Source organism: Macaca thibetana, chromosome 9 (genome assembly GCF_024542745.1).
Source record: "Macaca thibetana thibetana isolate TM-01 chromosome 9, ASM2454274v1, whole genome shotgun sequence".
In the NCBI taxonomy this organism is placed as follows: Eukaryota; Metazoa; Chordata; class Mammalia; order Primates; family Cercopithecidae; genus Macaca; species Macaca thibetana.
This window is the reverse complement of record NC_065586.1, coordinates 27,719,230-27,734,453: the sequence shown is the minus strand read 5'-3', so window position 1 is coordinate 27,734,453 and position 15,224 is coordinate 27,719,230. Positions and strand designations below refer to the sequence as shown.

The 15,224-nt window shown below is 37.2% G+C and overlaps 1 protein-coding gene across 5 annotated transcripts in view; it reads left to right on the top strand.

The window, feature by feature from the left end:
• MPP7 (MAGUK p55 scaffold protein 7) overlaps positions 1-8,993 on the top strand; it is a 250,426-nt gene extending 241,433 nt beyond the window's left edge. For all 5 annotated transcript variants that reach the window (XM_050804514.1, XM_050804517.1, XM_050804515.1 and 2 more), the window contains 4 exons: positions 2-95; positions 1,149-1,257; positions 3,122-3,265; positions 5,739-8,993. In XM_050804514.1, the coding sequence (XP_050660471.1) occupies positions 2-95; positions 1,149-1,257; positions 3,122-3,265; positions 5,739-5,918 (527 nt within the window). In that variant the 3' untranslated portion in view covers positions 5,919-8,993. The remainder of the gene's footprint in view (position 1; positions 96-1,148; positions 1,258-3,121; positions 3,266-5,738) is intronic.
• The last annotated feature ends 6,231 nt before the right edge of the window (positions 8,994-15,224 follow it).

Below are 15,224 nucleotides of genomic sequence, written 5' to 3'. Positions count from 1 at the left end.
GATACTACCAGAGCAAGAAGAAGCCAGGAGAGTGATGGTGTTGAATACATTTTCATTTCCAAGCATTTGTTTGAGACAGATGTACAAAATAACAAGTATGTGGACACTTTTGAGATTTTTCATGCGACTGTTTTTTTATAAGCACATGCCTGTCCAGTTTTAGACAACTGAGAGTTCTCCTCCATTTTAAATGTATTTTAATTATCATAATAATATTTGAAACAGATGAAAAGGCAATTATTTGGTTGATAATTATTGTTAATCTTCACCTCTAATTTTTAGTAACCTGGATTTGCTTCATTTCTATAAAATGTATAGACCCTGTTTTGCAGAATGAGGGAAGGTTGTAAGTGTCTTATTTTGACCTCCTTCTGGCCCACTAATTGAATCTTAACATATAATTTGGATTGAATTTTACTTCAAAAACTAATGAACAACTGGGTAGTATATCACTAGCGCCAGCATCTGCTTCACACACCTGCATCTCATTCTCTCATTGGCTCTTCAAAAAATTGAAATGATGATAATAAACTTGCTGGTACCATCTCCTCTAGCTAGCTCCAAGCCCACCCCAGTGCCCCCTGCCCAGGTTTTCCATCTGCTGAGGCACGAATATTTTAGGGCATCAGAAGCAATATGTTTTTTAATGCAGGATTATGGGATTTTATTGAAACATCGAAATGCTTTTCTCGCATTTGGCGCAGTGATTGTGTTTTTATAGCACATGATCGGCTGCCCTGGCTCCATTAGCCACCACCCAGTGCCTCTAGTTCTGAAGCTGGGCTGGGTTACTCTGTAGCGTGCAGTGAAATTCCAGTAGTTTCTATTGTTTGGCTTATTCACCATTTTATTGCATTGCATTAGTTCTGAAAAAGAAAGGGGGTGATGGAAAACATTAGAGCCCTACTAGACTAAAGTACTTTTTTTCTGTTTAAGTGTAATTTAAGCAAGTGTTACTGATTTGAAAATGTAAAATAAAAGATTTTTTAAAAACTGACATTTTGAAATACTTGGCTCTGTTTGTATTATTAAACACAGTTTTAAAAAATTACATGTTCAGCAGAAATGTCTTTTACTTATGAATTTAACTTGCCACCTATAATTTTTTTAAATTCACAAATGATTCTGATGCATCTAATTTTTTACAGGTTTATTGAATATGGAGAATATAAAAACAACTACTACGGCACAAGCATAGACTCAGTTCGGTCTGTCCTTGCTAAAAACAAAGTTTGTTTGTTGGATGTTCAGCCTCATGTAAGTAAACAATGAACTATTCAATACCCTCCTGACCCATGTCATCTACAGCACCTCATGTGAGCATTTCAATATGAAATAAATAAAAAGTCAACCCACTTTTGGCTATATGTGGCTTTTCTGAGATGGCAAAAGCATTTAAATATAATTTGAGACATGTTTGGTGGAAAAAAAGAAAAGCCCATAATATTATTAGAAAGAGAAGTGGAGGAAGCTCCAAGACCTGTGTTTGTAACTCTTATTTATATTCAGTTATTGTCAAGTAAAGCAACTCTTAGATATTTCTATCTATTCTGTATTTTTTAATAATACATCACATTGTTACATGCATAATGCATTCTTATGTGTTATGTATTAGTATCAGTGTCTATAATTTTTAACAATGGACATTTTGGTTCCAAGTCTTTGACTTGAGTTCTGTATATATCCTAGCAAATAACCCCCCACTAGAACTGAAGGGCATTTTGCAGGAAATGTACTGAATGAAAGCCCCATTGTGTTGCCATATCTGCATCTGTCATCCTGGAAACTCCGTTGTGAACATTCTGAACTGAGAATTTCAGTGGATGAAGCCATTCAATTTCCTGTCAAACCATACATCTTCTAGTAGATCCCCAGTCCACAGCATTTTCCTCATCCCCCAGGGACCATGGTTTCTCCTCCCACTGATAGCTGTACCCTGGGATGCAAAACCTCCAAATGCTAGAATGACCTGTGGAAGCCCTTTGCACCTCTAAAGGAGGATGAATCTGCAGTAAAAGGGTTTCAAGAATCAGGAAGGCTGCCTTGTGACTTGGGCACTGTGTCAGTCCCTTATTGCACTGCTATGAAGAAATACCTGAGACTGGGTAATTTATTTAAAAAAAAAAAAAAAAGAGGTTTAATTGGCTCACGGCTCTGCAGACTGTACAGGAAGCATGATGCTGGTATCTGCTCAGCTCTGGGGAGGCCTCAGGAAACTTACAATCATGGCGGAAGTCAAAGGAGGGGTGAGCACTTCACATGGCCAGAGCAGGAGGAAGAGAGAGAGAGAGGAGCAAAGTGCCACACACTTTTAAACAACCAGGTCTCACAAGAACTGACTATTGTGATGAGAGCACCAAGGGGCATGGTGTTAAACCCCGGGAAACTGCCCCTATGATTCAGTCACATCCCACCAGGCTGCACCGCCAGCAGTGGGGATTACATTACAACATGAGATTTGGGTGTGGACACAGATCCAAACCATATCAGGCACAACAGTGAATGGGACAGTCCTGCTTCTGCAGAGCCTCTCTTCTGGTGTCCCGGGTCCAGTTGCTCTCAGACTCCCACAGTGTAGTATCAGCTCATGAAGAATAGCTTTCAACTCTCACCCTTGATTATAGATGGGTCCCCAGAAGTATAGAGTATAGAACATCAACGATTTGATGAAGGAATGTGGACAGGCATCAGGGAGAGCAAGAGGCTGCCCTTGTAGGGCACTCTGAAGGATAGGGCGAAAGAGGAGAACTCCTGCCTGAAATCAGGAAGGGGCTTAAAAGGGATGGTTGGAAGACATTAATGGACAGAGGGTTATTTAACTCATCACACCTTTGGGGTATTTGATCTAAAAACCAGTTTTGTGATTTTTTTAGTCACTTCTGTTCAATGTTAATTATGATGTATTTCAGGACATTTTTAAATGCCAAGTTACATTCCCCAGCTTCTTTTCAGAAGTGTTTGTTACATTTAATTGTCAACAGTTAATTGAATAATAGTATATTGAAAGGACTACTGATCTTAATTAAAGAATAATTTTGAGGAATTTTCTCCTTAGAAAGAAAATTCAGTAATTCATGATGCTATGGAGAAATGTGAGAAAACTTTCTTTTCTTCCTTGTAGACAGTGAAGCATTTAAGGACACTAGAATTTAAGCCCTATGTGATATTTATAAAGCCTCCATCAATAGAGCGTTTGAGAGAAACAAGAAAAAATGCAAAGATTATTTCAAGCAGAGATGACCAAGGTGCTGCAAAGCCCTTCACAGTAAGTATAGTGATGCTTGGGGGCCAGGTGTGGTGGCTCACACCTATGTAATCCCAGCACTTTGGGAGGCTGAAGCAGGAGGATCACTTGAGTCCGGGAGTTCAAGACCAACCTGGCCAACATGGTGAAACCCCATCTCTACAAAAAATATGAAAATTAGCCAGGCATGATGGTTGCACACCTGTAGTCCCAGCTACTTGGGAGGCGGAGGTGGGAAGATCACAAGAACCTCAGGGGACTGAGAGTGCAGTGAGCTGAGATCACACCACTGCACTCCAGCCTCGGTGACAGTGAGACCCTATCTCAACAACAACCACAAAAAGCTTGGAGATAAGATGTAAGCAGTAGATACAATGTAAGATACAGTTGTAGATATGAAAACATATATACAGCTGCATGTACTCGGCAAGAGTATAATAGATTAAAAAAATCAGTGAAAGAATTGTATTTAGGTATGTACCTTTTGAACAGTTACACTTTTTGTGCTTCGGTGAATGGATCTTCATATTCTTTTGACTGAAACTATTTTGTATGCTATTATGCATACATTTCATACTATTGTAATCTGAACATTTGTATAACATCTAGACCAATTAATTTTCAGAGCAGCCTTATTTTTAAAGCTAAAAATACCGTGAGTTACTGTTACTCATTAAGAGTCCAAATGAAAAATTTAATAATTTGCCTTGCTTCTCTCCTTGTCAATAATTATATTTAGCACAGCACAAGAAAATCACTATTTTGGGGACAGGATAAGTAGACCAATATTCCTCAGCAATAATATATTTTTTTTTTTTTTTTTTTTTTTTTTTTTTTTGAGACGGAGTCTCACTCTCGCCCAGGCTGGAGTGCAGTGGCCGGATCTCAGCTCACTGCAAGCTCCGCCTTCCGGGTTTACGCCATTCTCCCGCCTCAGCCTCCCGAGTAGCTGGGACTACAGGCGCCCGCCACCTCGCCCTGCTAGTTTTTTTTTTGTATTTTTTAGTAGAGACGGGGTTTCACCATGTTAGCCAGGCTGGTCTCGATCTCCTGACCTCGTGATCCGCCTGTCTCGGCCTCCCAAAGTGCTGGGATTACAGGCTTGAGCCACCGCGCCCAGCCAATATTTGTATTTTCTATGAGTGTTATTGGAAGTGATGATTGTGGTATATTCATGACTATAATGGCTTCTGGCAAGACCTTTTATTGTTTTTGTTCTTAATCTTAATATATTCTACCTTTGGACCAAAAATCAAAAGCAAAGAAATTAAATGTCAAGAGCTTATTTTTTTCTTCCCCCTCTTAATTAGCTCATCATTAACTTTAGTCTGTGTTAATTTTTGAACTGTTCATTGTGGTTACAAAATACAGATCACATTTCTGATTGCCAGTATATTTGATAAATACCTTTTTTTACATGCCAACAGTACATATCCGTTCTGAGTAGGTACTGTCATACGTTGTTAGTTACTCAGGCTCTTGATCAACACTAAAATTAAATTTTCTGTCATCGTGAAATCTTATGTGACAATGAAATGCAGACTCAAATTATTTCAGCATGTTGCAACATAAAGATTTATTGTACTATTTAGACATTTTAAAGGTTTCTCAATGAAGATAAGAAAGGATAACATATTCTTAGGATTTGGCTCTCTTACATTTATGTTATATAGCCAACTAAAATACTTCCTGGCTTTAAAAATGTGAGACACGAAGGCTCTTGAAACACTTTTAATGAGACATCGAAAGAACATGGTAATCAGCCGGGTGCGGTGGCTCACGCCTGTGATCCCAGCACTTTGGGAGGCTGAGGCAGGTGGATCACTTGAGGTCAGGAGTTCCAGACCAGCCTGGCCAACATGGAGAAACTCTATCTCTACTGAAAATATAAAAATTAGCCAGGCGTGGCGGCACGCTCCTGTAATTCCAGCTACTCAGGAGACTGAGGCAGGAGGATAGCTTGGACCCGGGAGGCAGAGGTTGTGGTGAGCTGGGATTGCACCACTGCACCCCAACCTGGGCAACACAGTGAGATTCTGTCTCAAAACAAAAAACAAAAAACATGGTAATCATCCTTTTACAAATTTGTCCAACTCTGAAAAAGGAGTTTATATTATAAATTCCTTCCTATGAATAAGCATAAATAATGCAGCCAAAACATCAGAGTAAACACTTCTTTCCTCCAATAGCTATTTTAATACTGACAGTTCCACATAATGATGACTTACTGACTCATTATCCTGCAATTCAGTTAAGGCAGGAGTTTTGACTCTTGCCAGAGTAGTTTTTTGTTACAAGCAAATCATAGAAATAGTATTAGAAATTGTGGCTTCTGAAGCACTTGTGGTTAAAGAGGATGACTTTTATTTCTGGCTGAGGGGAAAGACTGAACACAGAACAGCATTAGGTAAACCAATTGTAGAATGTTCGCATTGATGTGAAGTGAGGTAATGGCCTGGTTAACCAATTATTTTTTTAATACTTCCTTTTGTAGGAAGAAGATTTTCAAGAAATGATTAAATCTGCACAGATAATGGAAAGTCAATATGGTCATCTTTTTGACAAAATTATAATAAATGATGACCTCACCGTGGCATTCAATGAGCTCAAAACAACTTTTGACAAATTAGAGACAGAGACCCATTGGGTACCAGTGAGCTGGTTACATTCGTAACTAAGAGAAATTTCCATAATCGTCTTTTTTTATAGAGTGCATGATGAAATCAGTTACTGTTTTGGTAGGGGGTTTGTAAATCTATATCACTGTCATAGATGTACAATCTTGATTCAAGTTGAATGCTGGTTTTGTTTGTATCTTTTTACAGCCTTATTTCAAACACCATGTGTGAGTATAAGATCAGAAATCAAAATGTGCACGGTACTGTATTCTAAGCAAAACCTCAAACTTTCTGGTTGTCTTTAATATAGCTCTCTCTCCAACATGAGGCTGAAATTTTCAGAGAGACCTAGCTAGAGGCTTAGTATGTATTGGAATTCAGCGCTTCTGCTGGTCTCCGGTGTGGCGGCTGCCGTTGAGTTTGAATGTTAGCTGTTGAAGGTATCAATTCAGCAGCCATGAGCAGCTTCAGACAGACAGGTCAGCTTTGCTCTTTCTGGGTGGACCATCACAGATTTAGCCGGGCAGGTGGTAAGTCGTCCTCCTACTATTCAAAAAGTATAGACTTTTTCTTACATATTCGTGATACGTTCACAGTGTGTGCATTTTAAAATAATTCTTAAAGGAGTAACTGAAATTTTACCTTGAGTGAATGACCTTCATAATATAGCTTGAGAAGTCCTTTTGAGTACCTGTCAGTGACTCAACAAACATTTAATAAGGGAAAGTAGACTTTAAACAGTTATTGTATATGTAACTAAAAGCCTTTCCTTGTGGGATTAATATTACAATGGTAGTCTTGTGGCAAGAAATGATTACAAAGGATATTTTTATTTGTAAATCCCCAGAAGACAATTTATGAAGTCACCCAAAATGTTATTTTAGCTGGTTTTGGATTTTTCCAATAAATTAGAAGGATTTCTATTCTAAAACATGTAAAACATGTTTTACGTATTACTGATACAATTAAAGATTATTTTTCATCTATGTGCAATAGATCATCCCTCTCTTTAAATTGCTCTGAGATATATTTTAGAAAACTTTTCATGTAATGTTATTTCTTTGTCGTCAAAATGATTGTTAACACTGTCCAGACACCATCCTAACCTTGCCATTGTTAAAGAAGTTTAAGAAAGACTCTTATATTGTAGATATTTAGATGGGATCTCTCACTTTTCTTTGATACTACTGATTCTCAGCAAGTGAATTATATAGTTCAAAATGCTAGAAATGTCTATACGTTCTATAAGAGAAAGCATATCCTGCCATTCTTGCATGCAGTGAAGCCCTGCCAGTCGAAAATCATTGCATCTGTGACTTTCAAAGAGGAAAAAAAAATGTTATTTTTTGTTGATTTGTAAAGAGAGTTTAAATGTCATGTGAAAAAAATAGAATGTAGTAAAATTTTATATATCTATGAAATATTTGAAAGGCATATTTTTTTAAATATCAAATGGGGCTATTCATAAAATAAATTGATTGTATGTATAAATTTAAAAGAGTAGTTTTATAAATCATGGTCAACATTCCATGTAAATATTTGAGCTTTACACAGATAGATCCAAGTGCACGATCTGTGCACTGCACATTTGATAGCATTTTTCACTGGTTTTCCTTCAGACTTGTCAAGTTCATATTAGAAACAGAGACAAAAACCACTCCAATGGCCTTGACACATAGTCACACCAAAATAGATAATCAGATGAAGTATTATATAACAACATGATCCAGACAGTGAGTTCTAAGTGTATTAATTAAATAGCAGAAATTTTGTTTTTAAAAAATGAAAGAGGGAGGGTTGCCAATCTGAAGTCTTAAGTAGATTGTTTGGGTAGCATATTTCCTTCTTTGAACATTGTCTAAAATATTCTATAAATCAAGACTTCTTGTACAAAGAATGATGGGAAATATGTAATAATTCAGGCAATCACCTGAGTAATTTAGGCAGTCCAAATTCTTTACCCTGAAATACCCACATTAAAAAAAAATTGCAGATAATTGCTTCAGTTATTTACTTTGGGGACAGAGATGTAGTGTAAAGTGGGAGATACTGAGTCCTTTTATGGTGGTGGTAATAAGATGTTATAAAAATATAACGTTTTAAAAAAGAAAGGTCCAGACCTTTGTTTATTTAAGGGCAGAGCTAGAACAATATTTTTAAATAATAGGGGAAAAAAGGGGGCCCTTTGGCAATTTTAGAAATCAGGTAGTATACTTTTTTTTTTTTTTTTTGAGACAGGGTCTTGCTATGTTGCTCAGGCTGGTCTTGAACTCCTGGGCTCAAGCAGTCCTCCTGCCTTGGCCTCCCAAAGTGCTGGGATTACAGGTGTGATCCACCGTGCCCAGCCTGTAGACATAGTCTTAAAAATGGTGTTTATATGGCCATCTTGATGCTTAGAAAGATACTTGATTAAAATTTAATAAGGCAGGGCCAACTCCAAGAGTGCATCAATAACGGCAGCAGAAAGGCCCTGAATCCTGAACTTTCTTCCCCCAGCCTCCTTCTTCAGCAAGGAGAATAGCACTCCTCCCTTCAGAAACCAGCTCCCTAAGTTGGAGTCACTATGTAAGAGAAGAGGAATGTTCACTTTTTAAAATTCATGTATTTAAAATTCAAGACCAAAAAGGAAATTCTGTCCTCCTATTATTGACTATAGTCAATTAAACATAAAAAGGTAAAATTAAAATTTAATTTTTTACCCTTATTTTACTGACCAATATGGAATTCTTGGTATCTCTAAGGCTGACCTTCCTGGTATTGTGTAATGATTGAATGTATCTAAACTGTAATAATTTGAAATTGACAAACCTTCTCAGACTTAACAAAACTATGTTCTTAAAATCTTTCTAAAGATACAGATTTTTATTATTTATTTTATTTTGACTAGGAAGGATTTATAAATAAATGTAATGAAAAATCTTTGATCTTAATAAAGTACCTTCAAACAATGTGTGTACTTACTTGAAAATTGTTTTTGCACTTGGATATTCTATTTTATTATACTACTATTCTGATCTATTCCATTATATTATTTCCCATGGTAGAACAAATTCTATTTTCTACTGTGATATGAAGTGATGTAATTGAACTTGCCATGTCTAAAATTAAATTTCATATTTTTTTCAGTCAAACACTGCTTTCATCAAGGCTGTTGGAGAGATGGAATTCACTAGTGTTGTTCTTACCCATACAGTCCAGCAATTTAAAAATGTGGAGAACCTCAGTGGGAAGGAAGAATTAGGACCATCAATGATGGGAACACACCTCCCCCACTCCCCACCTCCTCTCCTCCTCCCCACTAGGAATCAGTGTCACACACATCCTCTTCCTGAGCTCCAGTTAGGCGAAACTCAGCTTTTACAACCGTGCATATAGGAACAAATTGTTACCTGCTATGCAAACTAGCTAGCATTGGCCTTGCTTCAGTCCTCGAGCCAGTTAGCCCCAGCTCTGCATCCACAGAAAGGTTGCTCTTAAGAGCATTTAAAAGCATTTAAGAGCATGGGATCTGGAGTGAGAATTCTTCAGTTCACATTCTGGTTTTGCCTGTTTCCAGCTCTGCAGCCTTGGGAAAATCATTGAACCTCTCTGTTTTTCATTTTCTCATCAGAAAAAAATAGGGGTAAGAACAGTGATTACCCCATGGGATTGGTGTGGGCATGAAATGAAAGAATCCATGTATCCTTAGAACAAAACCTGGGACAGAATTGTTTAATAATTGTGAGCTCCTGTTGTATAATGGTCATTACCACATCACACAATTTAAAAATAGCTGTGTAAGTATTCTCAACCACCCTACATAAACAGTTTCCCTATTAGTAAACCCACTGGAAGTTTACAATAAATAATTTATTAGAAGCTTTATTTTTTATTTTTTTGAGATGGAGTCTCACTCTGTCACCCAGGCTGGAGTGCAGTGGCGCGATCTCAGCTCACTGCAAGCTCCGCCTCCCGGGTTCACGCCATTCTCCTGCCTCAGCCTCCCGAGTAGCTGGGACTACAGGTGCCCGCCACCTCGCCCGGCTAATTTTTTATATTTTTAGTAGAGACGGGGTTTTACCGTGCTAGCCACAATGGTCTCGATTTCCTGACCTCGTGATCCACCCGCCTCGGCCTCCCAAAGCGCTGGGATTACAGGCGTGAGCCACCGCGTCTGGCCAGAAGCTTTATTACTTTTTTTTAAATGTCAGAGCTTCCTACCAAGTGACACATCAGGAACTAATTAGGTAATCCCCAATAGGAAGGGAACCAATTTTTATTTTTAACCACTGGGTATGCAATGTAACTGATAACAATTAGAAATGTCCCTTAATTGTGTATTAATGCCGTTTCTTCTGCTGCCACCCTTTTATTTCCAAATGCGTGTTCAGTTACACTTAAGCTTCTGGAGGGCAGAAACTATTTTACTTTTGTCCAAAAGAACTATCTTATACACATAGGCCTAATCACTGCCTGGCCAAATTGTACTTATTAATCATAGAATATCTTTATAATTTCCATACATGATGTCATTTAATACCACAAGTATCTTACATGGAAGATATTATCTTCATATTTTACAGTGGAGCAAACTGAGTAGCAGGGCTGGAGTACCTTGCCCAGGGTGACATTGGTGATGAGGAGTGGAATCAGGGATGGAATGTCATCTGGCGTCCTTCAGCTCCATGCTGTTTCCACTGCATTGTGCTTCATGGGGTTTCTGTAAGTTGAGCTAAAGCTGGGAACAAATTAAGATTTGGGTAATTAGGGGAGTGATTGTTCACACTTATGCACATGCAATTGGTGAAGAATTTTCTCAAAACACTGTTGCTTTAGATACAACTTTATGTTTCCATGCCTGTATAAGTGGGTTCATCTTCAAACAATGGCTATTATCAGAAATGTATAAAAAGCTTAGATAGCATACTGTGAAATTTTATGCTACTGAGTTCCAGTCCCTACTCAAGACTGGCCTCAGTCAATCATGATAATCTCTTTGTAGTGATTTATCTGGGCCGGTCATGCTACCAGTTCCAGGTCATGTCTGTCGGAGGAGCTATGAGAAAGACACATTTCTCTGATTTAAACAAACAACTGCATGAAATGAAAATCCTTTATGGCCCTATCCTCATCTTTCTGCTTGAGATGCTCTATTATGTTGTGATGCTTGTCAATATGACAGCTGTAATCCTAACCCTGCATCAGAGGATGATAAAGGCCAATGTACTAAGGACGAGTGAGTGAAAAAGATCCTAAATCCATAATATTGAACTGCTGCACCAATCCTGGGACTTCCTTCCTCTAACTGTTAAAAAAAAAAAAAAAAAAATGTTCTGATGGTTTAAGTCATGGCCTCCTTGCTGCTGAAAGCACTCCTAATTTGAAACGGTATTCATGAGCAACTCAGGCCATTCTCAATATCTACTTTTCACTTAGCAAAAGTTGTCCTTTTGCTCAGCGGTCACACATCCTGCTTTGATACAATTACTGAGCATTAATATACTCTATAGAATGGTCCAATGCAAGACATTCCATTTAAATTTTATTTTTCTCAGATTTCATTTCTTTTTCCTGCTCAATATGGATAAGAATTTAACCTTAAAATTCAAGTTCAGAAAAAATTTGTTCTTAATGTTTTTGAATTTACAAATGTATGATGGTTGTCTTCTATTAGTCACTCAAAATATGTTATAAATTAAAAGGCTGACTAAACACTGCAGAGTCTACCATTTCAAACAAAGTAATGCTTGTTTAATTGTTTAATTTGATTCGGACAAGAATTATACCAAAAGGTTCCATTTGTTAAGCCCTTGTTCTGTGCCAGGCATTGCTACTTAGTTGTAGATTAGCTGTTTGTGATCATCAGTTTCACTGAAACATAGAAAAGTTCTAAATAGAAATATATCTGAATAAGTACAAAATATAGCTACAAAACATCTATTGCTGTAAATGTTAAAGGAACGCAATGTAGCATAAAGTAAAAACTTTTGAAAATATATTACTATTAGGAATCTAGAAGATATCACAATAACGAAGGATGGAGGAAGGAAGGAAGCAATATAAATGTACGTAAATATCAGTTAAGTAATTATTTTTTAAGAATGTGACCGGCTTGGGCAACATGGTGAAACCCTGTATCTACAAAGAAAAAACGAAAAAAAAAAGAGCTGGGAATGGTGGCGAGCACTGGTAGTCCCAGCTACTCAGGAAGCTGAGGCGGGAGGATCATTTTAGCCTGGAAAGTCACCGCCGTGAGCCATGATCGTGCCACTGCACTCCAGCCTGGGTGATGGAGTGAGAGACCCTGTCTCAAAAAACAACAAAACAAAAAAAAATGAAAGTAATTTCCAGTGGGACTATAATTAAATACAAAGAATCAGAAAGAGAATCCATAAAACGAGATGACAGAAGCAAGACCAACTGTATCTCTAACAAGAGATTTAAATGACATAAATTCATGTATTGAGACGTTTCAACTACATTGAAAAATGAAACCAACTGTATGCTTCCAGATGAGAAAGATTTTAAGTGAGAGGATTAACTACAATATGCCAGGCAGATGCAGACAGAAAGCAGAGAGCACAAAAGAACAAAACAAAACAAAAAACCAGAGTTGAAGTCAATGCTTATTAATTGGGTCGAAAAGTTGTTCTTTAGTAATTAATGCTATGAGCCACTACAAGAAGAGCATTGAAGGCCTAAAACAAAACATGAGAAACATAATCAACAAAACCACATTACTTGATAATCTGTAAAACACATCTTTCAGACTGTGAAGAAAAATGGTTATAGAGGGTCTGAATGTCATAATTCTTCAGGCTGATGTCATAGCATTTTATGGATCCTCTTTTAGATTCTTTGTATTTAATTTTAGTCCCACAGGGTATTGTTTTCATAGCTATGTTATAGCTATGGAAAGAGAATTTTGTCCTGAAAATGAGATTATATCTCATCGAGCATTTACAAAACGAAATTCTAAAGTAGGCCACAGAAAAGCCTCATTAAACTCCAAAATACTTAAATACCTCAAATTACATTTTATGACCCTAGTCCAATAGAACTAGAAGCAAATAGCAAATATAAACTGAAAAGGACCTAGAAATAAAAAAATTTAGAGTATTCTGATCAAGGAAATAAAAATGAAATTGCAGATTATCCAGAAAATAACACTGAAATCAGAATCTATGGAATCTGAGTAAAACTGAGCTCAAGAAAATTTGTCGCTTTGAAAACTTTTCTAAGAAAAAAATAAAAATAAACATTGGCTCAAGCAACTCGGGAAAGAATAACACGAGTGGTACTGTATTTTGGCTAGGTTATTATATACACTGAATTTTCCAGGAATGCACTACCATGTAAATCAAAGGGAGATTGTACTTCATTTTTTTTTCAGAACTTTACTAAGACTTTTTTTTTTTTTTTTTTTTAACATTTTGGAACATCATGTCACCAATTGCAATGCAACACATGGCATTTGAGTCTCCACTGACCCCTCTCGTTTGTCCACACCTTCACTGTGGCACACACAGTAACTACATCCATTCAATTTCTGTTTTCGTCTACAGAAGTGCTGCTTGAGCCTTTATGTACAAAAATATGTCTTATTTTCAATGGTTTTCCTTTTGTTTATCTCTTCCTTTACAATGGGGTTTCTTGCCGTTGATGTAGATTATTCCAGTGGACTTCATTTCAGGACAGCAAAAGGAATATTACAACATTTCTTTTACAGAAAGGGATCCCTGTGTGGGCTAGGTGGAGTCTCGCTGCTTCTGATATGTGGCCATTTAAATCCCATCTGTTTTTCCCCTTTGAGGTTCACCGGCTCATCCTGTTTTAATATTTTAGGGTAATTAATATGTAACAGCATAAATTAGTACCCCCGGACATACTACTGCTATGAACAGACTGTTAAAGATGAAAATAACTGTAATGTTGAAATATTTTCAAAAAGAATGCGATTGAATAAAATAATAGACATTACCACAGACCTAAATATTAAATCAAAAGATTAACCTGATAGACTCTTAGAGAACATAATTTTTAAAAGATAAGGGATGAAAACAGAATATGTTGAGACATGGATAGTAGATCCAAGAGACCCACTGTCCACCTAATAGGATTTCCTATTAAGCTAAAGACATGAAATGAACAATACAGTAAATTTCCCTAAATTGAAGATAACATCTTCAGACTTAAATCTCCATTCACTGACCTACTACAGTGTTGCAAAAAGATCCAGACACTTCTTCCTGGAATTTGTGACCTCCTGTAACAGAGAATCCTATAAGCTCAGAGAAACAGAAAGAGAGAGAATGATATGGATAGGCTTTGTGTTCCCACCCAAATCTCATCTTGAATTGTAATCCCCAGGTGTTGAGGAAGAGACCTGGTGGGAGGTGATTGGATCATGGTGGCGGTTTCCCCCATGCTGTTCTTGTGATGATAAGTGAGTTCTCAGGAGATCTGATGGCTTTATAAGGGGCTCTTCCCCCTTTACTTCCACACACACTCTCTCTCTCACCTACCATCATGTAAGATGTGCCTGCTTCCCTTTCCACCATGATTGTAAGTTTACTGAGGCCTCCCAAGCCATGCCTCCTTTATAGCCTGTGGAACTGTGAGTAATCAAACCTCTTTCCTTTATAAATTACGCAGTCTCAGGTATTTCTTTATAGCAGTGTGAGAATGAACTAATATATATATGTGTATGTACACATATTTTTTTTTATATATATACACACACACACACACTCACAGAGGTGGGGAGAGGGAGGAGAGAAAGAGAGAAGAAAGAGATGTTACTTATAAAGAAATACAAAATCCGCTAGGCCTGAAACATCTTATCTGCAATAGGATAGTAGATGACAAAACCCATATCATATACTGTGGGGAAAAGAAATCTAAGCCTAGAGTTCTGTAACCATTCAGACTATCATTAGGAGCAACAATAAATAAGCTCAGATGTTTTTACCATGCCTATATTCTTCCTGGAAGCAAAGGCTCAAAGATGCACTTCAGCATTGAAAATAAATTCATGAATGAAGAAGGCATGAATACAAGCGAAATAAGTAAAAGAATCAGGAAAACTTAGGACAATACTAAATAAGAAGGATTTACATTCAAATCATTGCTATACCGTTTCCTAGCTATTACATCATGCAAACTACTTAACCTTCTTGAACCTTCATTTCCTAATCTATAAAACAGAAGTAATAATAAGATTGATACAATAGGGCTCATTAAAATACTCTACCTAAAGCCCTTAGGACAGTGCTTGGCATCGGGTAAATGTTCAGTAGATGTTAGCTATTATTATAATCAATGATGGACTTCAAATTGCTAAAAAATTTTTGGAGGCCAATTTTGCAGTTCCATCAAATGTT